The following is a 25044-nucleotide window of genomic DNA, read 5'->3' on the forward strand; positions in this document are numbered from 1 at the left end:
TCCATCCTCCTGACAACACCCATTCAGCCAGCACCTGAGATTCCTGAAATGCTTCCCCATGCTAATGAGGTTTGCCAGTTACCCTAAGCCTCCAGCTAAAGATCTTTGCCCATCCTGGACGTCCCTACCCTCAGTCCCTCAAAACTTGGTAAGCCTTCAATCACCCTAAGTAGAGTCACCCTGCCTACTGACAAGTGGTCCGGGTGTGGTCATTCATCATACATACTCACAGGGCTTCCAACCCCCATTTTCGACATCTCTGCTCCCACTGCCCTTGTGGACCGAATAGGCTGATGGTCCACAAGAGTGGGGAGACCCACATACATATGTACAAGTGCCCACGAAGGCCAAAAGAGGCCCCTGAAGCTGGAATTACAAGTGGTTCTGAGCCATTCTAAATGGGTGCTGGGAATTGAACTCCAGTCTTCTGCAACAGCTGCCCTCTTTCTAGTTCCATGATGTATCGTTTTAGACTTTAACTTATTGGTTTTCTTTGGGCTCACATGGATCATATTTTCTCTTAAAATCCTTTAGAGAAATCCACTCCCACCCAGCACGATATACTTTAAGTGCTTAATTGTATCATCTCGCTCTACACCCTAAGTTCCCTGAGTAACATCTGTAACATCTGTCCTGTTCCCTTGCTGCACTTTATAGCACAGAACTCAAGTTGAGAGATAGACTGCCACCCAAAGACCCATGTGTTGAAGGCTTGGTCCTTGGCCTACAGCACTACTGGGGGTGCTTGACTCTTTAAGATGTGGGCTGTTGTACTGGCTGGTTTTGTGTGTCAACCTGACACAAGCTGGAGTCATCACCAGAAAGGAGCCTCCCTTGAGGAAATGCCTCCATGAGATCCAACTGTGAGGCATTGTTTTCAATTAGTGATCAAGAGGGGAGGGCCCAGCCCATTGTGGGTGGTACCATCCCTGTGTTCTATGAGAAAGCAGGCTGAGCAAGCCAGGGGAAGCAATCCAGTATGGAGCATCCCTCCATGGCCTCTGCATCAGCTCCTGCCTCCAGATTCCCACCCTGTGTGAGCTCCTGTCCTGACTTCCTTTGGTTATGAACAACAGTGCGGAAGTGCAAGCTGAATAAACTCTTTCCTCTCCAACTTGCTCCTTGGTCATGATGTTTTGAGCGGGGATACAAACCCTGACTAAGACAGTCATCATGGAAGGAAGTTAGTTCATTAGTGGCATACCTTGACAAAGATACGGGGACTTCAGCCCTTCTCTTCCCGACTTTGCTTCCCAAGTCTCCATGAAGTAAGATGGTTACTTCATCACAGCACAAGGTCATTTCAGAACACAAGGCACCGCCTCATCACAGGCCCCAAAGGAACTGCATTAACCAAACATTTACTAGAGTCTCCAAAACTGTGAGCCAACATAAACCTTCTCTCTTTTTTAGTTAATATCTCAGGGGTTTCTTTTTTAAACAGGAAGAGATTAGCACACACAGTACAGTGCCTACTACTACAGTAACTACAAACTGTATCTACTTCCACTTGAAATGAAGGGAGAGTTCCCAAGGATGAGATTCTCAAAGGACTAAGGTCGGGGTCTTAGAATGAGCTAATTTAACATGACCTCCCTCATCTCAGAGTTTAAGGAAGAAAGTGGTTTACAGATGTGAGGCAGGAGCGGGCCATGAGATAATGCAGTATGTTTCTATGAACTTTTCAGCACATGCTACATGAAGTCTATTGCATCATAGCCTAGCCTAGCCTAGCCTCGCCTAGCCCATCCTATACACCTTTCTATTCTACATGCTGGAGGATCAATCTCAGAGTCTGAAGAGTGTTCTGAGCTAGACCGCCTCTCCAGCCCCACACATTCATTTAAAATGACATGCTCTAAAGTACAGATGCATGCTTCATCCAATGCCTACTAACTCATTAAGGTATGGGGAATGAATTACATATTTTGAAACAATTCAGCTGTGAGTCTTTCCCTCCCTCCCACATCTTCCGCTTCTCCTTTGTTCAATGATGCTCTCCCGTGCTGACTAAACCAGCTCATAACTCCTAGTCAGCAAACCCAGAAAGGAATTTCTGCATGGCCGGGAACTGTCACCAACAGGAGCTCTGAGTTACTTCTCTCAACTTATTCAAAATTATTTTCAAATTCCATTTCATTTTTGCATTTGTATGTGGATGATAACATCACTAACATTTATTAAAGATTTGTTTGTGCTAAAAAAAAAAAGAATTATTTTCCAATACAATATTTGAGAGACACTATAATCTCTTGCAGTGGGCATTCAGTTAAGTTGTCAGGCATGGGAGATACCACACCATTCAATTTTGGAAAACCACAGAAGTTAAGGGGTGTTTAAAAGTTGTAGCTTTCAGTTCTTTAAGTCTATATTCCTTCTGTGGTAAGGATGATTATATGTTGCCCTGATGGTATGGCTTTAGGAGTAGGGGCTGGGAGAGGGAGCTCTGATCTGTGGTATTTACTCATTTCCAAAGTTTAAATAATTCTTCGTGATTTTAAGTTAATATCGTAGAGTCATCAATAAGCTAGCAGTAGCTGCCCCCAGCACGCCTAACATTATATATGTCAATAGGTATATTGTTCAGCTAAGTAATCAGAACTGAAGCAGTATGATATCTACTGGAGATCTTCAGTAAGATGACACACAGCACAGTGTCTGACTCAGAAAATGTCTGCTGATTCCCTTCCCCTGATTCCAAACACCATCTAGAGTTCCTCTAATCTGTGTGTTTGGTTGTTTTTTTTTTTTTTTTTTTGGGGGGGGGAGTTGCCGGGTTCAAGACAGGGTCTCACCATGTAGTCCTGACTGTCCTGAAATTCCCTATGTAGACCAGGCTGGCCTTGAACTCAGAGATCTGCCTGCCTCTGGAGTTCTGGAATTAAAGGCGTGTGCTGCCACACCCAGCTTTAACTTTTAGCATGCACCTTTAAATGTTATTGTTTAAATCGTTCGCACATTTAAATTTTAACACATTTCCTTGAGGCTCATGATTAAAGTCAGGTTCCAGGGATTATACACAGGCCATTAGAATGAGGGAAGATTTCTTCCCTTTACCCACTGAGCCACCTTACTGGCCCAATAAGAGGATATTTAAATGCTGTAGCTCATGCCTTGAGGCTATACCAATGAAGTTCTGAGTATGGCTGGGGATGACAAATGATACCATGGCATCACTCTTGACCTGAAGAAACTTACAGTCTTATTGGGTAGTGAGACCACAGCATAAATAACAATAGCAATTGCTGTGGATTTAGGCTTGTGGTCAAGTGTGAGGACACAGAGGGTGTTTGAGCAGAGGTGGGCTCCCACCTGGATGTGTCCAATCACATCACTGTTTATTCTTCGGACCTTTATGTATTCAGCACAAGATGCACATGAGGTGAATCCATCAGTCCTATTCTCTCTTCACCTGTCCTTTGCTCTCTGATCCCTCTGCCTGCTAATTGTAACTATTGACTTGAGGAAGTCCTACTAAGTTCTGACTTGAACTCATTATTGTAGCTTTCCGTCACTCTCCCTCAGTAGTTGACCAAGTTGTTCATGTATGTGCCACACAGATCTGTAAGCTCCTCCAGGAAGGAGATCATATTTCTGTCATCTCTATAATATATCCATTATCTAGCGTAATGCTTGTCAGGGTCAGGTGCTCTAAAAACATTTTTTGAGCTTCATTACTGCGTCATGAGTGCTGACTGTTACTAGGGTCTGGATTAGGGCACGAAGCTAACTAATTAAAACAACAACAACAACAAAAGTCCTAGGAATATTTTTAACCAATAGTATAAAAAGGTCTGAACACTGAACACCAAGAAACATTTATGAAAGAACTTAAGAAGTCATTAAGTAGGAAAATATTCTGTGTTCACAGATTGGAAGAATACATATTGAAAAGATGTCCATACTATCAAAGTAGTCTACAAATTCAATGCAGTGCTTACCAAAATCCCAATGATATTTTTTCAAAGTAGAAAAAGCGATGTTAAAATTCATGTGTAACCACAGAAACCCCCAAAAAGCTAAAGCTAAAAGGAAAAGAGCAAAGCTAGAGACATTATATTATCTGATTTCAACATCTATTCAAAGCTGTTCCTGACAAAACCAGAATAATATTAGTATACTAATAAGGACACACACACACATACATACACACACACACACACTAGTGGAATACAAGGTGCAGAGGGCATGCTGGCACCTGTAATCCCAGTGCTTGGTGGCAGTCCAAGGCAGGTAATACAGAATTTAAGGGGAGCCTGGGCTACAAAGTGTACATAGTGAGATTGTCTCAGAAACAGACAAAAACTCAATAGAACACAAAAGGAAAAAGAGTGCTCAGAAGTAAAGCCACACATTTATGGTTAATGGATCTGTGACAAAGAGGAGACAATGGGGACGGGAGAGTCTCTTCAGTAAATGGTGCTGGGAAATCCAGATGTTGACATGCAGATTATTAGAGGCTGACCTCATATCAAGTACAAAGGGCAACCTACTCTGGATTAAAGACTCAAAGCCTAGGACCTGAAGCTGCAAACCCCACAGGAGGATGCACGGGGAGAGGAGCCTGTTATGCTGGTTTGAGCAATGGCTTTTAGGTCTGAGATTAACAGCACCAGCAACAAGGCCAAACAGAAGGGAAGAAAATCTGTGCCAACCATACATCTACTAAATCATTGATATCTGAGATGTGTAAGGAGCTAAAATAATTTCATAAACTTTCTTTTTTTTTATTAGCCTTTTCACTCTGGTGATCGATCTGTTTATTGAACAGAAATTTCTTAGCTTAATGTTTTTTCTTTTGTTGCCAAGTTGTTATACTCATAAAGAGAAATTAAGAAAAATCAATGCTTTTGTAATTTTGAGCTTGGAATCTTTCTGCCTCAGTCTCTCAAATGCTGGAATTATATCCGTACACCGGTACATCTGGGCTCTAGTTTCCAAACAATCAATGATGAGAATACAAACTGGGGCCAGTGAGGTGCACAGCAGATAAAGACTTACCAAACAGACCCAGTGGTCTGTTTGATGGTTAGAACTCTTATAGAGGAAGGAAAGAACCAACCCTGGAGTTGTCCTCCAACCTCCACATGCATGCTGAGATACTTGTACCCTCAATAATAATAATAATAATAATAATAATAATAATAATAATAATAATAATTTAAATGTGATTTAAACATGGGCAAATGATCTAAATAAACATTTCTTAAAAGACATACAGGTGACCAACAAGTATCTAAAAGCTGTCAACATTACTACTAGGAAAATACAAATTAAAACCAACCAACCATCAAAAAGACAAGGTAAATGTTGGTGAAGACGTGGACAAAGGGAAGCCTTACCACTGCTGAGGAGAATGTCCACTAGTAGCCATTATGTAAACAGTATGAAGGTTCCTCACATAATTAAAGGTGATACTAACATATAGTCCACGACTACTACTAGGATTACCCAAAAAAGAAATGAAATTGATTCTTGGGACCCTATCATGTGACAACACAGAAGAATGTAAAGGAAAACTTTGCATTTAATGGACATGGAAGCTGAGGCTGAGGGAAGCGGAAAGAGAGGCCTAAGGCCTAAGTGGAAGAACTGGAGCAGCAAGATCCAGTCCTGTGTCTGTCTTGGCTTGTCCCCTGGAACCATACTACACAGGTGACCAAGAAAGACATGCTCAGAATGGACACGTTACATGCCGTCATTTCACAGTCTTTACCGGGATTCAGCCTTGAGAACTAACAGGGTAACTCAGCCCACAATGTTCCAAGGAGCCTTAGTTGCCCAAGACAGTCCAGGGAAAATAGATGGCAAAAAAAAAAAAAAAAAAAAAAAAGTTGGTCTCTCACTCCCCTCCCAGAGCACACATGAATATCTGCAGATTCCCAGTTTCTGAAGTTCTGTGGTAGAAAACTCTATTTCCTTTCTAGATGTGTCAATTAACAAACTGTGCAGCACTCTCAGTCCCTGTATTATAGACACAGGAGGAAGCAGGGGACCAAGGCAGGCTGCCCCTAAGGACAAAACAAGGAGAAAGAGACAGGCTGCTGGTTCTTTTTGAAAACGCAAGCATTGCTTTTCCTTAAGAGTGGCTGAACACACTCCCTCCCCCCCCCCCCCTTTTTTTTTCTTTTGGTTTATGTTTAGTCACTTCCTCTTGAGAAAACAAGCAGTGAAAACAAAATAGGTAAAAAGTGACAGGTAATAAATCAGAGGGAGGGACAACTGCATTCCCATCTCCGAGATACACCTCTGGCTTCATCCCCAACCCCGCCCCAAACCCATTTCCTTCTCCACCCAGAGGTCTTAGAAGCTGTTTTCCAGCTCTGTACAACTGGCTGGCCACACAGCTTTCCATGCAGGCTGACCCCCACAAATCTCCCACTCCTTGCAGGAGTGGAGGCAGAGAAGTATTTGAATTCCGTTTGTGGGATTGCCACTGCAGAAGCCCACAGATTTCACAGCAGTTCAAGAATTTGCCTGAGGCAAGGCTCTCTGCTTGGGTTAGTCAGGAGTCCTCCAAAGACACTCCCACCCAAGTGAGAATCGTTCTAAATTTCCAGGTTATAAATGCTGGGATTTGTTTTGTTTCATTGTCGTTGTTTTGTTGGTCCCCCGCCCCCACTTCTTGTTTTCAGCTTCTCACTGGCCGCATTTATCAGGAAAAGGGGAAGGGGGAGGGGGAAAGAGGAGGAAACGGAAGAAGAAACATTTAGGAAGAGCCTACAGAAACTAGCCTAACAAAACAACCAGAAGCGCCCCACCTGCTTGGAAACTGCAGGATTCCAATTGGCAGGAGCGCTTGCCAGGTGGCCCCTTAGCCACTCAGTCTGGGTACAGCGCCCACTCCTTACCCACTCGGAAGATCAGGTCATCCTCGATGGGGTTCTCTTTTCGCTTGCCGGTGCTGTACATGCTGGCGGGTCTCTTCACAGCCTTCTGCTTGACGTGCCCGCTCCCTGGGGACTTGACTCGTCGCTTCACGCCCTCGGTGGTGGGGGACACGTCGGCTGAGCGGATGACCTTGAGCTTAAAAGGGCTGCCTCGGATGTGCTGGTCGTAGAGCCTGAGGGACAGGGTGAAGTCCCCCTCCTTCTGTACAGTATACAGAAACTCGTAGGTGCCGTTCTTGTTGTCCAGGATCTCTCCGTCCGCCACGCTGCCGTCGGGGGTGCTGAGCTCAGCGGTGAGGTATGCGTTGCCTGTCTTGCACAGCTCTCCGTCTTTGTCCTTGGTGGTTATAGTAACGGACATGGGCTGCCCGATGATGGTCTGCCGAAGCCCCTCGCCCGTGGCCACCGTCTCAGAGGCGACCGCGTTAGTTGTGAGGATGGTCCCCAGGTTGTGGATAGACTTCTTCAGTCCCTCGGTCTCCACGATAAAATCCAGCTGATCGTTCTCCCGCGGGTGCAGTGGGAAGTCTTGGTCCGCCAGTTCGTTCAGTTTCTCGCTCATCTGCTTCTTCACCAGCAGCACCTCCGTCTCCGTGCCATGGTTGAGGGCCTGCGCGGTGAAGTTGCTGCAGCTCTTAATGCTTTCCTGGCCTTGGAGCAGGGTATCCAGCTGCGACTGCAGCACCTGCCGGGTACACAGAGACAATGAGCGCTTCCTACAGGACACTCTGCAGCCTGCAGGACACTTGCCAGGAGCTGGGGCAGAGCCCTCCTCCCAAAAGAACCAACGTCTACGCCCGCCCACTCAGGTGGCTCGGAACGATCTGCATTCCATTTAACCCAGTGAACCCATGCAAAATGCTAAGTTGCATTTCCAGTACCATCTGGAGATTTCCCTTCCGCCTCACCCGGCCTCTCACCCACACGTGCATTTCTTGGGTCATCTGTTTACATGGGGCGAAAAGAAGAAAGGACGCTACCAACAGCAAACAAATTGTCTGCTTGATGTGAGTTAGTCATTACTCAGTGTCTTTTCCCTAGCGTTCAGAGCTGCCGGTCACCACCTCAGGGAACAAAACCCAACCATTTGAGAAGTCTCTACACCTCAATACCCGAAGCTCCCCACCCTGGCTTGGTGAACCGACTTGCAGAGCCAAACAAAGGTTGCAGTCAGGTTCGCTTTGAAGTTGAGGAACAGGTTAGTGTGGGTGAGAGAGAGAGAGCAGTTAAGAGGCTCCTCCACCTTATAATTAAGGAAGGAAAACATTCCAGGCAACCTTAAGCCCTGAAAACATTTCTATATGCAACCTCTCCTTATGGCAAACTATACGTTGCTACAGAAAGAAGTCACAGAGTCCCAGTTTTGCTCAAAGAAAAGAGGGGTGGGGTTCTACTAAATGCAAAGAGCGGGTCACTGTTGGTCCCCGGGAAGTACAGCGGTGCAGGTCCCTGCCCCGTGGCCACTGTTAGAAGGCAGTAAGCCAGTGCTGTGAGAGCAGAGGCCCCCTGCGCCACGACTCTTACAGGAAGCCTGTGGGACTGCCGAGCCTTACTTTGTGTTTGAGCCCGTAGTTGACCTCCAGCTCCATGAGCAGAACGCTCTTGCGAACATTTAAAGTCTTCTGCAGCTCATCAAAGGTGGAGTGGATGTCGTCCACAATGCTGGCCTTTTGGTTGGTTAACTGATGGATGATTTCTGAGATGAACTGAAGAGCAGAATCTATTTCTGGGAGTCTGAGAGACAGGAGAGTTGTTAGTGATGATTTTTGAACTTCTACCTAGAAATACTCCAAAGCCTACCTGTACCTTCAGTCTCTCTAAACGCAAAGCGCCTTTTCTGTGCCACTTGCATCTCCTTTAAAAGGCAATGGGATGGAAGGAGTGAGCCCTTCAGGGCCCCGTCTATTTCAGTCTACCTTCAACCATCTGGGTTAACTATTGACGGTGCAAAGGTCTTGGAGGAATGGTTGTGGCCCGATGGTCCTTGTAGTAGAGGATGCCCTGTGCATATAGGGTGTTTAACAGAGTTCTCTCCTCTACCCCACGTCTATAGCATAACCACAACACGGCTAAGACACCCACAGTGGGTTTAAGTATCACCAAATGTGTGTGTGTGTGTGTGTGTGTGTGTGTGTGTACAGAATTACCCATGGCAGAGAACCACTATACTCTAACTGAGTAGCTTTTTGGTTTTTTTTTCCTCCAGCCACATAAACTGTGTAGAACTCAGAGTACCTGGAGAACTCTTGTAAGCCTCCAAGTTCCTTCAGGTAACATTGAACAACTATACTTTGCTCACTAGGACTGTTGACAGTAAGACTATCTATCGGCTTTTTTTGTTTTACAGCTGGTTGTTAACCTCTTTTTTGGTTTCTCTCATACAGGACATGGCTACTATATTCATTTGTGTCTGTGCCAAAAGGGAAAAAAAAAAACAAAAACAAAGAACAACCCTCAAGACGAACACAGGAGGAAATTTGTGCAGCCACTGCTCAGCACCATGTGCAGGACTCAGGCTGAGAGGAGCCATCTGAGCCACCACCACAGACAGAGGAGTAAGTCAGCAGCTCTAAGGAAAATCTCAGCTCTGGTTTCAGGCAGGTATTTTTCTGAGATCACATGATCAAGGAAGAATGTAGGACATAGTTACGCGTACAGGCTAGCATGACCCTACCATCTCAGAGACACTGGATGTCGAGGCCAGGCCTGACATGGGATGGGGCATGGCACCTTTTGTTGACTGCATCCAGCTGGACCTGGAGCGAGGCCTTGTGCTGCTCCACCACATCCTTCAGCGGGACTGTGGGGTGCTCTGCGTGCTCCCCCTCCGTGCACTCCCGACACATGGCGGTCTCACAGGACTGACAGTAAAATTCCATCACCTGCGGGTAACACAGAGAGCTTACTCTCGAGGAAGCACTTACACATTCTCCCATCATTCCCAGTCACCAAAGCTGTTGGTATTACAGTGCCCAGATGTTGATATGACAGGCTTCAGACAGGTGCATTCGACACCAAAGCCACTGCTTTGGCTCTCAAACACTGTGGTCTCAGAACCTCTCTAAGCTCTTTAAAAAGTACTGAGGACTTCAAAAGAGCTTCTGAGCCAGGCCTGGTGGTGGAAGTCCTTAGTCTCAGCACTCGGGAGGCAAAGGAAGATGGGATTTTTGTAAGTTCCAGGCCAACCTGGTTTACATAGCAAGTTTCAAGGCAGCTATAACTACACAGTGACTCTCTTTCTCTCTCTCTCTCTCTCTCTCTCTCTCTCTCTCTCTCTAAAAGTACTTTTGCATACGTGGATTCTTTCCAGAGATATTTGTCATATTAAAAATGAAACAAAACATTATTAATGTAATGTAATGAAAGTAATCGTGAAGCCACTTAAATACTAATGATGAGAAACATAATTTTTTACTTAAGATGGAAAATGCTGGAACTTGGCACTGCTTTGCGTTTCAGTACATCTCTGCAGTGTTTCGCTTGACAGAAGGCAGCGAGAAAGATTCTCCTTTCTGCTTCTGCATTCATTCCCTCACGATAGAACATATTGGACAGACCCTGGAAAGCTTCTCTGTATACACTTGGGAGAGTGGGAACAACAAACACTGCCTTTCTATCATTGTGCTATGACTGCAGTATTCACCTTGACCCCCTGAGAGATCTGCGGACACTGGAGAGGCCCAGGGGTGCTCCTGAACTTTATTTAAAACTGCCACTGCTTGAACAGAGATGTAGTCCACAGTTTTCATCCTGGCGCCATCTCACATTTAGCTGAATGGCCATAGGCAAATGACCTATCTCTACTAAGTCTCAAGTGCCACCTCTGTCCAGTAGAGATGATAGTATCCCTGGCAGTAACAGGCCCACTGGGCTGCTGTGCAGATTAACTGGATTAATACACACAAGAACTTGATGAAGCTTGGCAGCAGCTCAGAATAGTTCCCAGTTAGTAACTGCTATGGTGATGAAAATGACATCATCTGGTTGTCCTTAACGTGAAATTAAACCACTTATCCTAATTAGGATGGACACTTAGTAACAATGTAACACAAAGCCTGTTTTGAATTCTCATAGCACTTTTGAGGGAGAGCTTCATGTGGTGTTTTTAGTCATGCATATACCAAAAAGGGCGTGTATCCTGACCCAGCTTGATGGATGATGGATTTTTCACAGTGCCACCGAAACCAACAAGATCCTGACCACAGGGACTCGCCTATGCAGAACCCAGGTCAGGCCTCAGCTATGGCAGGTACTCAACACTGCAGGGTCTGGGGGTTGTGGAATCACAGGATGTCCTTACTCATGGTTCCCGGGGCTTGTGTCTTGACAACCCAAAGGACTCTTTCCTTATTTACTCTCACTATTTGTGATAGTATTTTCTGAAGCTGATTGTGTTTTGGAAACAATTTTCTGAAAGCTTCTGAGTGAACTTTTCAGATAAAAGTCCTTCAGAACATTTCCACGATAATATTAGACTTCATGCACCATTGCACTTTGATGCCGGACATAGTAAGTTACAGGAATGTGTATTTCATCTTAATTTTTTGTCACATAAAATGACCTTTGAGGACTATGCCTGGGCTGTAAATTGGAAACCCCACCCTTGTTTTTTTTTTTTTTGTTTATTTGTTTTTTTTTTTTTGTTGTTTTTTCTTTTTAAAGATAGGGACTGGGTATTAGGATTATCTTGTACCTCACTGGTACAAATTGGCATAATTATGCTCTAATTGTATTTTGAGAGAAAAGTTTCATTTTAACAGGAAGGGTGATATGCAGGAGGAGCTAAGGTAGGAGGAGTACTGAGAGGAAGAGGAGTAAGGAGAGGAGGAGAAGAAGGAGAGGAGAAGCTAGGTGATGAGAGAGAGAAAGAGGGGGAGACAGGGAGGCAGATGTTCATGTATCTCACCAGTCAAAGATAGTAGATATATCTAGGTTGGGTAGTGGGTTACACCTCTGATTGAGCAATACCAAACTTATAAAGCCTTTGATTAACATTTTTTTAAAAAATGTATAAGTGCAAAAAGGAAAGGGGGACATGGGATAGGGCTTTTCTAAGAGGTGGGGAATGGGGAAAGGGGATGGCGTCTGAAGTGTAAATAAAATATCCAATAAAAAAAAAAGATAGGGATCAATTCATTTTTAAAAATTTTTGTCACACAGGAAGATCTGTTAGGCTTGGATCATAAATTGGAAATTTTCTTTCTTTTTCTCCCCCTTTTTTTGGAAGCAGGAATGGGCTCAAACCCAGGGCTTTGTGTATGATAAGCAGAGGCTGACCCACTGAGTATCATTGTAGCCCAGTTTTCTCTGTCCATCTCCTGTTCAAAACATCTCCTCATGCTCTATTAACCAGTATGTTAATAACAAACTCAAATGGAAATCTGAACCTCCCAAGGGAAGATTGAATGTTTGCTTTTTACTTTAAAACACATGTGATTCAGTCCAGTTCAATGTCCACCACACAGAAACTGCTGGATAAGGGTATAAGTTAAGGGGTCCTCTCAGTCAGTCTTCCTTTCTCCAGATGGAGCTGCACTTTGGATTGTTTACATCACTTTAACATATTCCTTGGTTTCACTGTTCAGGAGACGGGAGGACCTAAAACTAATGCAATGTAGTGCTAAATTTCCTATTGTAAGGTTTCTCGAAATTACTTTTGGAAATGCAAATATTAGGTAACAATATATGAGCCTTGTGTCACAAATATTTTATTTATTAAAAATCATTAATTTAAAAGGATTCTTGTCTTTCAAAGGGCTGGTGAAAGGAATTATTTGAACTTTTCCAATAAATTCTGAAATTTTTTTTTTTTAAATTGTCTTCCCCAGGATCCATGGAGCACAATTCTGAAAGGGCTGAAAATTCTCCCAGTGATCCTTGGAGCACCATCCTGTGAGGGCTGAGGCTCCCTTCACTTCTTGGTTTCAGAAGAAGGTGGTTCACAATATCAGAACTTTTTATTTCTGGATCTTATATCACAAATATTTCACCTTCATGGTAAATACTCATGAAATCCCACCAGTGCAGGAAATCACCAAGTGGAAGAGTCAAGAATGGAATGTGAAGGCTTCCTCCCTCAGGTTATTCAGGGTGTGGGGACGAATGTGAGTATGTAGGTTGAAGAGTGTGACACACTAACAGTGCTCATCCAACCCACTGGCACATTTCCCCTGTCAATGGAGGCTGCTTCTGTATAGCCCCTGTTGCCTCAGTGTAGCATAGGTTAGACAAGGCAAGGCTTCAGTCTGTGTCTGTGCTGTCCTTAGAGATGTGAAACACTGTATCATCTTACTTGCATTTTCTGGTCTGAGTTCAATTGTCCTCCGCAGTCTGAAGAGTAGGATGATGTGAAGAGAAAGTTGTAGGAAGAGAAAAGCATGCAATAAGACATGGACACTAACAACCTAAAATCTCATCAAGAGCGCAGTCCATCATCCTAGGATTACCAGCCCTCTTCTTAACCTGTTCATTTCGCTTTATGTGTGTGAGCATTTTGCCAGGGGTTTGCAGAAGAGGATGCCACATCCTCTGGAACTAGACTTGCAGATGATTCTCAGCTGCCATGTGGGTGCCTGGAATTGAACCCAGATCCTTGGCAAGAGCATCCAGTGCTCCAAACACTGAGCCGTCTGTCTCTCCAGCCCCTCTTCTTAGTTTATGTTTTCAACAGTTGGTGGCAGGAAAATGGATTTATTGAATAAGGAAATCTCTGTCATATCACCAGCTGATGACTAAGCTAATAACCTAATGGGACATAATTTCAGTGTTCACACATGACAAAAATTACAGCCTTTACAAAATTGGCCCAGAAAAGTCACTAAGCAGAAAGAAAAGAAAGAGAGAGAGAAAGAATAATGGAGAGAAAATATGATTTCCAAAGTTGCCACAATATTATCTTTCTTTCATTTACTTTTCTATGTAAATATAGAATTTCACTATGTAGCACAGGCTAATCTCAAACTCACCATCTCTCCTGAATTAGCCTCTCAAGTAGTTGTAATTGAAGGAAGGCATATGACATCATGTCCAACCTTTGTCACAGTGTTTTAAATACTTTAATTTCCAGTGGAAAAAAAAAGTCATAAAAAAAAAAAAAAAAAAAAAAAAAAAGAAGATGGTGTTGGAGTACTGCCTATTCTTCCAGAGGACACAGGCTCAATTCTCAGAACTCATATGGCAGATCACAAACATCTATGTGGTGGTTTGAATAGAAATGGTCCCTGTAGACTCAGGTATTTGAATGCTTGTCCATAGAAAATGGCACTATTAGGAGGAGGTGTGGCCTTTTAGAGGACGTATGTCATGGTGGGGCCGGGCTTTGAAGTCATATAGGCTCAAGTTATGCCCCATGTGGAACAGTTTCCTTCGGCTACCTGTAGATCTAGGTATAGAACGCTTAGCTTTTTCTCCATCACCATGTCTGCCCGGATGCTGCCATGCTTCCCTCCATGATGATAATGAACTAAACTCCTGAAACTGTAAGGCAGCCCCAATTAAATGTTTTCCTTTATAAGAGTTGCTGTTGTCATGGTGTCTCTTCACAGCAATAAAACCCTAACTAAGACAAACTTCAGTCTCAAGGGATCCAAAAACCTCTTCCAGTATCTGTGGGCTCTGTACACACATGGTATACAGACATACACCCATATACATAACACCATAGGCAAAACACCCATATACACCAAAGAAAAATAATAAAATCCCAATTTTTAAAAAAGAAGATGGCCCACACCAAAATAAATTAATAATAACTGTCTCTTAGTAAATCTAGATTAGACTTACTAGAGCTTAAATTAACTCCTACATATGGACCCAGAAGTAAAAAAAAAAAAAAACTGTATACATACTTTCAAAAACAAACAAGTAGAGAAATCAGGAGATGATGCCTCATCAAATAGATGATATTAAAGACACAGAGATTTTAAGGAAGAACCAAAAAGAAGTACTGCAGCATTAGAAGGTATAATAACTAAAATGTAAAATCCACTAGAGGAGCTTCACAGACAAAAGAACAAAGAAGAAAGATCACAAACTACTTCCTAATATGTAATAGAAAGAAGTAATGTCTGAGGGCCAGCAAGATGGCTTAGCGCACAAGAGGGCTCACAGCCTGAGTTTCATCCCTAGGACTTCACAGTAAAATCAGAGGACCAACTCTGCAACATCATCCTCTGACCTCCAAGAAACAAGTTGAATGTTGAACATAAAAGGCATAGAAAGAGAAATTTTCTGTAAAGTAAAAGCAAAAAGCATCAGACATAACCGACTGAGGCAAATGTTGCTGTCACAGAGAAAAGTGTGTAACTGACAGGACATAATGTAAGGTCAAGGGGAAAAAAGAAAAGAAAAACTTTATTTTGACTGACCAATTAAGGGGAAAGCCTCGGATTACTAAAATCAGGAGGGAAAGTGGGTAGACTCCCACTGACATCTTGGAAACAAAAGGAATTATAATGACATTATGGATGTCGTATACCAGCAGGCTAAGCAGCCTCAATGGCATGGACAGATTCCTAGAAACACCTAAACTTCTAAAACAAACAAAATGCAAAGATAAAATGCGATTCTGAATAGACACAGAGTCAGAAAACTGCCAGCAAGGACAATCTCAACAGAGATTAACTAAAAGCTTCAACAGTAGCAGTGACCAAGCTTTTAGTTAAGGCATTATCCCAATCTTTCCCAAATACTTCCAAAAATGTATATAAGAGGAACTGGTTGTGGTGGTGAACACCTTTAATTACAGCCCACGGGAGGCAGAGGCCGGTGGGTCTGTTGTGAGTGTGAGGCTTTGTGTCAACAGGACATTAACACATACTGTCTATATAGAGAGTAGTAGAGCCAGGCAAGGTAGCATAGTGAGATTCTGTCTCCAGCCTGTCAATCAAACAATAAGTAAATAAGTAAGCAAATAAATAAATGAATAAAAAATAAGTAAATAAAATATGTGTGTGCGCGCGCACATGCGCGTGCTTATGTGTGCCATTTCCTAATTCACTAGGCCATAGGGCATTGCTAGACAATGGTAGACTGATTTCCCTTGTAAATTTGGGATTGCACAATAAACTAACGAAACTGACCCAGCCACATATCAGAAAAATCCCAGGACTGCAGGTAGAGTCACACATGAAAATCACAACTAGGACATCATATCACCAAAATGAAATGGCTATTTATAGGTGTGAGGCTACTTTTGTGGGGTGTTGAATTAGGCCCAGTGAATTAGGAAATCACACACACACACACACACACACACACACACACACACACACGCTATTTCTCTCTTTCTTTCTCTCTTTCTTTCTCTTTCTTTCTTTCTTTCTTTCTTTCTTTCTTTCTGTACTTGCATAATCTTATAAAACCCACTAACTGTACACTTTCAGGTATTGGAAATACTGAAATTGATGTTATATAATTTTTACCTAAAAAGAAAAGACAAAAAGAAAAAAGGAAAAAGAACCCCTATTCAACTTTGAGTTGACAGCAGGAAGTGTTCATTGCCTGTGGTTCAATATCCTGAGAGAAAGAACTCCGGAATCATTGTGAAGTGCCGAAAGCTAGTGGTTCTTAAACGCACGTTTTAGGCTTTAGCAGCTGAGGCTCGTTGAGTTCAGCACTAATTGTGGGGTGACTATGTGCCCCTCAGCTGAGCTCATCCATTTCTGGAGAGATGATGCCACTGTCCCCAGGGGTGGGAGGGCAGCCAGAGGCCAGGGTGAGCTTATTGCTGTTGACAGGTGGTCACCGTCTGTGTCCATCAGCAGAGGAGCTGGCAGGACCACATGCATTCCTAGGGGGAAAGGATGCTCCAGGCCTGTGGCCAATCTGGAGGCCTTTGTGGAGATCCTGACAGTTGATGGGGGAGGGGAGGATCCTCAACATCCCCTTCCTGTCAACATCCTTGTTAGTAAGGAGCCTCACTGAGCATTGACAGGGTTCCATGGTCATTTGTCTACCTAGGATCACAAGGCATGAGCTCAAGTGTTGGCTTTAAGAGCAGAGAGCCTCTTAGATCACTGGCTGCCATTCTGTTTTCTTTAGCACTTGGCAATGCTGTCTGTGCAATTCAATGAGCAGAGCACACAGCATTTCAACACTGGACGGGCTTTCTTCCACTGGTGCTAATCAGCATGGCAGCGCCCTGCATTGCTGTTAATCACCCGACTTTATTAACCTTCATATGCTTGACTTGTTTTTAAAGATTTACCCATGGCAATTAAGTGCATGCAATTTATCTGGGATACTGCGTTTGGCTTGCGTACGTAATGAGCATCCCCGTTTCAAACCAACATGGCCCTGAATTCCTACACTCTATGATCAGACAGTGGAGCACTTTAAGGTTTATGCTGCTAATCCCCCAGGGCCTTTCACTGGCTTATAAACTTTATGATCCCGAAGAAGCATTGTGATTCTTTAAACTGTTTTGCTCACCTCAAGGAAGGTCAGAGCCTTTACATAGATTTAGTTTTTGATGGGGCTGGATGAGATGTATTTGAGAAAGGAGGGGATGGGGCTATTTTAACATGAAGAGTCTTTAATGGTTCTGGGGGTGCTGGAATTAGCAGGGCATCTGGCATCCGAGGGTCTCTGGCGCTAACATGGGCTCAGATATGCATCTTTAGGGAAGTCTTTCCTTTTTTTGAGTCAGAGTCTCACTATGTAGACCAAACTGGCTTCGAACTCAGACTCACAGAGATTCTCCCAGGTGCTGCAACTGAAGACACTCGAAATCAATCTAGGAGTTCTTTTCTAATTTGGCCTCCAGGCGGCAGCCGGAGATCCCGCCTTCTTAGTTTTTCCTAAGAAAGGCAGTGCCATGTTATGGAAACTCGGTTCATTTGCTTTTTATCATGTTTCTAAGATTGTGGGGGAAAGAACCTGAGGCTTTGCAGATGCTCTACCACAAGTCACACCCTAAGTCCTGTAGTTTTAACTTTATTCACTTTTTTCCATGCTAGGGTTTGAGGCCAAGGCCATTTGAGTGTGAGACATGCTCCACCCTTCACCCATTTATTTTGAGATGGGAATCTTGCTTCATAGTCCAAGTTGGCTTCGAACTCATGGACTTGTGATTGTCCTACCTGAACCTCCAAAGTGCTAAAATTACAGGCAACACTACCACTCCTGGTGCATAGTCAACTTAGAGTTATCACCTCAGTGGAGGGTACCATTTCATCCTTGGCACTGAGTTTGACCTGTTGTTACCTGGCATCACTTCAGTCTGGTGTCAATCAACTCCTTTAGTCCGGTTCTTCAACCTCATCCCTGTAGCCTGGATCAGAGCCACCTGGTGGGTTACTCCAGCAGACACCCATGGCTTCCGTATATCTAAGTCTCCTCTGTTTTGAATCCACCCTCTCAACATCTCCAACTAGTGTGAGATGAGCTCAGTGCATTTCTCACATAGGTGTGCCAGTGCCTAATGCTCCTCAGCAGACCTCAGACTAAGGTCAGGCTCCAATTTCCAATAATGGCATCCAGTGGCCTTCCTCCAGGTCTTTAACGTCTCTGGCCAACGTCACTTCTTGGCTTCTGAGGACACTGGGCTGACAGAACAGCAGGCTCTTGGACTTTTCCATTTTTCCCTGAGACTCTGTCCCTTCTGAACCACATGTCATTCTTTACTGTAGTGTATACACTGTAGGCAGTATATGCTATACTGAATATACTGGATGCTCGGTAGTCGCACAGAGAAAACCCATAAGCACAAATGTGTGTGTGTGTGTGTGTGTGTGTGTGTGTGTTAGCATTCATATATACTAACATTCATGTCATTTATTTCAAAAACATCTATTTGGAGCCACAAGTGAGGCTCAGTGGTGAAGCATGTGCTCAGCCCTGGGCTGAAAATTCTTAGCATCAATCATTCAATCAATCAATCAATCATTCAATCAATCAAATCAGCTTTAATATCTACCTAGCAATCAGTTATATGAACTTACAACAACCTCAACAGGTGTCTAGTATTGTAAGCTTATATTTCTAATTTTTACTATAATATAGAAATGACAACACTCAGAGTACATCATCTTTTTTTTTTTTTTTTTTTTTGGTTTTTCGAGACTGGGTTTCTCTGTGTAGCCCGGGCTGTCCTGGAACTCACTCTGTAGACAAGGCTGGCCTTGAACTCAGAAATCTGCCTGCCTCTGCCTCCCAAGTGCTGAGGTTAAAGACATGCGCCACCACTGCCCAGAGTAAATCATCATCTTATCTAGTGATTTCCTCAGAAAGAATTCTCTTAGTGGAATTGCTGAATTAAAAGATGAAACTCTAACTAAAACACTTGTTACGTGTTTTAGATATCACTTTTCTGAAAGCAATTTACTGTTTTCCCCCTGAGACCTAAGATAAGACCTAAAGGATGGAGGGCAACTCTGTGGAGTTGCTTTCTCCTTCCTTACGTGGGTGCAGAGTTTGAACTCAGGTCACGTGCCTGTGTGGCAGTGCCTTGACCTGATGAACTATCTTGCCAGCCCCTGGTTATTGCCTTTTAAAATAACTAAACAGAGATAATTATTTGTGAAACCTAAGCTCTGTGATATGACTTTTAGCCATTTATACCCTCCCTGTGGGTTTTCTACATTCTTTTCTCAACTTCTTGTGAGATAATCATAGTTTGCTTGTCAGTGCTCTTTACATATAATAGACCCTCTGAGACACTTTAATTAAGAATTTTATGGTTAGTATTATAAGTTAAATTATTAATTTCATTTTTTCTTCTTCCCTAGATTTTGATAGCAGGAATATGAATGTGATAATTTTGTTTCCTTTCTTCCTTTTTTTCCTTCCTTTCTTCCTTTCTTTCTTTCTTTCTTCCTTCCTTTCCTTCTTTCTTTCTTTCTTTCTTTCTTTCTTTCTTTCTTTCTTTCTTTCTTCTTTTCTTTTGTTCATTTGTTTGTTTCTTTGTCTTGAGACAGTGTTTCTCTGTGTAGCCCTGACCTTATAGATCAGGCTGGCCCTCTGAGTGCTGGGATTAAAGGTGTGTTCCTCCACCTCCAGGCTATCTGTGTAGCTTTCCACCTCTCACTATTCTGGAGTATACTGAGAACTGCAGGCTCGATTTCCTTTCATGTTTCATGAAAGTCTATATTGTTGCTCTTTTCTTAGATCTTTGGGTTTTGTGCATGTTTGTTTGTTTTTGAGATAGGATATCATTATGTAGCTCAGACTGGGTTTGAACTCACACTGCCTTTGAGGAGGTTTGACCTCCTCTTGCCTAAGCCTATGCCATACATCTGGCTTCTAACTTCCTGAGTTTAGTCTTTTCAAATAAAAGAAACTACTTTATTTAACCTATAAAAAGTCTCCTTTAAAAAATGGGATTATTTACCTCATACATTAGACAGGAAAATATTAATTTCTGTGTTTTATATAGTCCTGTTTGCCCTTTCTTTATGTTGTGAATTTCAAAAGACATTTTGTGGGCTTTTGTTCTGTGAACAATTGACAATTTAATTTTAGTACACTGTGCAGGAGGTAAATATACTGACTTTTTTTTTTTTTAAATGTATCTTTATTTTGCACACGTTGTTTTTCTGTCTCCATGTATGTTTATGTGAGGGTGTTTGGTCCCTTGGAACTGAAGTTACAGACAGCTGTGAGCTGCCATGTGGTTGCTGGGAATTGAACCTGGGGTCTATGGAAGAGCAGTTAGTGCTCTCAACCGCTGAGCCATCTCTCCAGCACACTCCACCCCTTGTGACCTAATTATACAGTCAATTTCAGTGGGCTCAAGTTCTCCCAACCTTAGCTTGGCTTCACATACTGTCTTCTTTAATCGCGTAGGTTTTTATGTGTGGGATGCAGATTCCCGCACGAAAGCACTCTTCTGGAATACGTCTTTTGCTCTGAGCCCAGTGGTCCTCTCTAGGCCAACCTCTTCTCCACTGCAGATGAACATCTCAGCAAATGCAAACCTGGTGCCCGGCTCAGCCTCATTGTTCTATCCACCATTCAAACAGTCACCATCCACCTCTGACTTTGAAGGTTTGAACGTTGCTCTTGGAATTGAGGTCAGGCACTTTCTTAATGATATCACAGTGTGTCACAACCTCTTCCAATCTGCTTTTCTGGCTCCTCCCTGCAAGTCTCCTGCCCACTGTGTTCTGGCCCCACCTCCAGACTTCATGTTCTAGGTGTCCCAGCTACCTACCGATCCTGAACACCACCACACCCTTATACTGATTAGGATGTTACTTCCAGCTGTCATTTTCTTTTTCATTTTACACAACCACCTGTTCAATTTTAGGCTGGTGCCTATGGTGGGGCTCCTACTGTTTATCTCTAACACTTCCTCCCCTATCAGTCAGGGTCTGTAGGGAGCACAGTGACTGAGCTAAGTTTTGAGGGAACTTGTACCTGATAGAAATGCTGTCCTAGACATAGTACTTGGGATGGGAGTCTAGGCAAAGAGTCTCAGTATTTACTCTGAGAAATACTGTTAAAAAGGGGGTCAGAAAAACAACATCCAACCTGCTTTGGGATGAATGTTTTAAGCTTGTTTTTGTAAAGTCTACACTATAGTGTCCCTTTGATTATCATCTATATATTATACCTTGTTCTTACTAGCTCAGGGTACTTCCAATTAAATAGTTGCAGATGTGCAAGTGATAGTATCATCTTGCCTTTGAAGCTGTAAAGCTCAGGATGCTATTTCTTCTAGCTTTAGCTTCATTGACATGTCAGTCAAACTGGTGCTTAGCCTGTCCCCATTGAGGGTAACTCACACCTGCTTTGTAGAGAAGCCGAGGGTAGGTGTCTGGCAAACCTGTTCTACAATCTGCCGAAGACGCAGTACTTGGTGCTAAAGCCTCTGCCTACCTGTGTTCATTCTAGAGGGAAAGCTAGAAGACCAAACAGCACAGAGATGACATTCTGAATGTCATGGGGCAGGATGGCAAGTGACACCAGGGAGGTAAATGCTATGAAGGGTGGCCTGCCTGGACATAATGGTACATGACCTTATTTTCAGTACTTAGGAGGAGAAACAGGCTTATCTCAAGTTCAAGGCCACCCTGGTCTTGTCTGAGAGGTCTAGACCAGTAAGGGTTACACAGTGAGACCCAGTCTCAAAAAAGAGGTGGTTTGGCTTACCCCAAGAGCATAACTAGAGAAAGCTGTTCCAGAAATGAAAGAGAAGAGCAAATACATGAGAGAAGGCATGGAAGGGACGGCTCAGCCAGCCTGAAGACAGGAAGCCCACTGAGGGCTTAAGGAGGCCAGGCAGGCTGCAAGGGAGCAGGGAGCAGGAACAGTGCAGCATGAGACGCGGTCAATGGCTAATAAACATTGCTTGGCTCTAACAACCACTTGCTTTCGCTGGTGGTTTATAATATGTGGGACTTATATTACAGTGGTTTCAAATGCTTTTTAATTGGCCAATATGGGGGGGGGAAGTGAATAAAGTCATTGGTTAGAATTAATATAATGTTAGGGCTGGAGATCTAGCTCAGTGACAGGGCATGAGCTTTCATGAGGTCCTGGGCTTGATTTCTAACAACAAGTTGTCATCATCATCATCATCATCATCATCATCATCATCATCATCATCTAATTCAGGATGCAGTGCCAGAAACTGAATGCAGAGACTTTCATATGCAAGGTGTGGTGATTTGAATGAGAATGACCCCGATAGGCTCACATATTTGACTGCTTGGTCCCCAGTTAATGAAACTATTTGGGAACAATTAGGAGGTTTGTCCTTGTTGGAGGAGGTGTGTCACTGGAGGCAGGGTTTGAGATTCAAAAGATTCATACAATTCCTAATCCCTCTCTGCTTCATGGTTTTGGTCATGTCTGAAGATAAAAGTTCTTAGCTACTGCTCCAGAACCATGCCCGCCTGCCTGCCCGCCCGCCCACCTGCCTGCCTGCCAACATGCTCCCTCACACGATGCTCACGGACTCACCCTCTGAAACCTAAACCCCAAACGAAATGCTTTACCACAGCCATAGAAAATTAACTAAGGCACTAGGCATGCATTCTACCACTGAGCTACACTTCCAACCTCTAAGAATGTGTATATATTATTAGAGAGAGTCTCTCCCTACTGCCAAGGTGGTCTCAAATTCATCATCCTTCTCTTTCAGCTTCCTGAGTTCTAGGATTATAGATATGCACACCAGAAATAACTGTGATAGCTAATCTTTACTGAGAGCTTACTGTGTGCTCTATATCAGTTAGACATTTCAATTCCCAATTTCAAATAATCCTGTTTGGTAAATTCTGTTGTGACTTCCTTTACACAGAAAGGGAAGTGGGCGTTCAATAAACTCTCTAGAGCTGAGGCAGGGAATACATTTAAGCGCAGGGTTTGAATCAGCTAAGCTGACTCATGGCCAGTGCCTCTAGCCATGCCATTATCCTGTCCCTCCAGGCACATAGCTATGTGAGTCATGTATTGGATGAGTGTTACACGTTCATTTGCATTTATAACAGTTATTGAACTCGTTAGGAGCAGGAAGTATGTTTGCAACTCGCAATCTGAAGTCTTTATCTGGGATTCACAGAGCTTCAGTTCTACATTCCCAAGGAGTAGAATCTAAAACATGAGAAAAACTCTTCTCCAGTAATAATAATAATAATAATAATAATAATAATAATAATAATAATAAAAACTCTAATTAGCATTTTAGCAGTCACTCTCAACTTGTATCGCTTATCAGCTATTAAATCTTTATCCATGATTTTGACTCATGATATGTCAGAGTATGCATGCCTAGCTTGGAGCAGCTACTGACTCTCTTTCCTGACGATAGCAACAGTATATTCTAAGCAGAGATGATGAAGATGGATTTTACAATTTAAGCTATATTGGTTAGAGGCAGTGAGCAGGCAAAATAGTCTAATAGTTGTTATTTTTTTCTAAATTAGTCATTTCTCAGAAGCAGTTTTGCTTTAATGAAGAATCTCTGAGCTATCCAAAGCCCACCCAGGGCCACAGCCACCATGTTCCCCAGGCAGCCTGCTGCCTGCCTCACTTACATTCCCATCGTGGTTTGGGCATGAAAGAGGCTTTCCTGCAGCCACAGCGGTGACTGTCTCCAGGATGGAAGAGTCCTCGCCGTTGCTGCCTGGCGTTCGCTGCAGCACATCCATTAGGTTTGTGATAAAAAAGTTGTTCTGGAGTGCAGCCACCCCTTTCTCGGGCAGGATGGAGGTCTGGCGACACACTGGGCAGGAGAGGGTTAAGCTGTGGGCTGGAATGTAGTTCTGCAGGCACCTGTGGCAGAGCACACATGGGGGCAGTCAGCTCAGAGCATCACTTCCTGAGGTGTTCTCATCAGTGATGTGCTGACAATGGGCCACTTTGCAGAAACCCACTTTGTGGTGTCCTGTACCAGGGACATAATGCTTCAGAGACCAGGAGCTAATCTGTTCGTCCTCACATCAATCGGCTCTACCCACTGATCAGACAAATGACTGTGCTTGAGAAAAAGAAATCATAGACTTGTGTAGTGTCTAGAGCCCTGACACCCACAGTGTGGTTGGTTCAAGGACAAGCAACCTTGACCTTTCAAGGAATTTGATAGACTTACCAGATCAGAAGCCCTGTGACTCACACACATAGTAAAGGTTGAAAAACCTTGTTCTGTAAGCATTGAGCTTAGAATGTAAACTTTGGCAAATGGGGTGGGGTCGGGTATCAAATGTGTTTGTTAATGTTGAAATTCATTTGACACACGAAACCATAACCAATTAAAAAAAAAAAAAAACAGAATCAAGATGGAATTATTTGGTTGAAGCAAGCATGAGATACCCATGCTCAGTCATACCAGCTCTTGCTTCTCTAGAAGCACCATTTAACAGTTACTCAAAGAAAGAAATGTATTGACAATAATGACCATCATATGTTCTGCAAACTACCTTTGACATACTTCCATGAACCTATGGAGGAGGCACCATTATGATCCCTTTGGACAAGAAAGAAACACAGGTACAGAGAGGGGTTAAATACCTCAACTAGTATTCTTTAGTAGGTCATGGGTTAGCGCGGGAAACCAAAACCAGGCAGTTTGACATCATAATCTAACCTCAAACAGCTAGAGTTGGCGCCACAGCTCAGTGGGTAAGTGCTGACCCAGCACACATGGCTCTCATCCAAGCACTGCAGCAACAGACCCCAAATTATACTGTATACTGTTTTCCGATTGCTT

General features: G+C 43.3%; 1 protein-coding gene and 1 long non-coding RNA gene across 8 annotated transcripts in view; one reads left to right on the plus strand and one right to left on the minus strand.

Annotated features, from left to right (window-relative positions):
• The window catches only part of Trim2 (tripartite motif containing 2), a 145818-nt gene that overhangs the window by 24104 nt on the left and 96670 nt on the right, over nucleotides 1-25044 (minus strand). For all 5 annotated transcript variants that reach the window (XM_076932588.1, XM_076932587.1, XM_034499544.1 and 2 more), the window contains 4 exons: nucleotides 23873-24110; nucleotides 9621-9772; nucleotides 8444-8624; nucleotides 6852-7575 (listed from right to left, as the gene is read on the minus strand). In XM_076932588.1, the coding sequence (XP_076788703.1) occupies nucleotides 6852-7575; nucleotides 8444-8624; nucleotides 9621-9772; nucleotides 23873-24110 (1295 nt within the window). The remainder of the gene's footprint in view (nucleotides 1-6851; nucleotides 7576-8443; nucleotides 8625-9620; nucleotides 9773-23872; nucleotides 24111-25044) is intronic.
• LOC117706633 (uncharacterized) lies at nucleotides 7575-14405 on the plus strand. 3 transcript variants are annotated; one of them, XR_013109886.1, is made up of 4 exons: nucleotides 7575-7897; nucleotides 9097-9160; nucleotides 9275-11139; nucleotides 12719-14405. It is a non-coding gene; the product is annotated as an uncharacterized LOC117706633 (long non-coding RNA). The 3 variants fall into 3 exon arrangements; XR_013109885.1 differs by having other exon boundaries at nucleotides 9275-9445; nucleotides 10965-14405; XR_004606592.2 differs by having other exon boundaries at nucleotides 9275-14405.

The sequence above is a fragment of the Arvicanthis niloticus genome, chromosome 4, assembly GCF_011762505.2.
Source record: "Arvicanthis niloticus isolate mArvNil1 chromosome 4, mArvNil1.pat.X, whole genome shotgun sequence".
In the NCBI taxonomy this organism is placed as follows: domain Eukaryota; kingdom Metazoa; phylum Chordata; class Mammalia; order Rodentia; family Muridae; genus Arvicanthis; species Arvicanthis niloticus.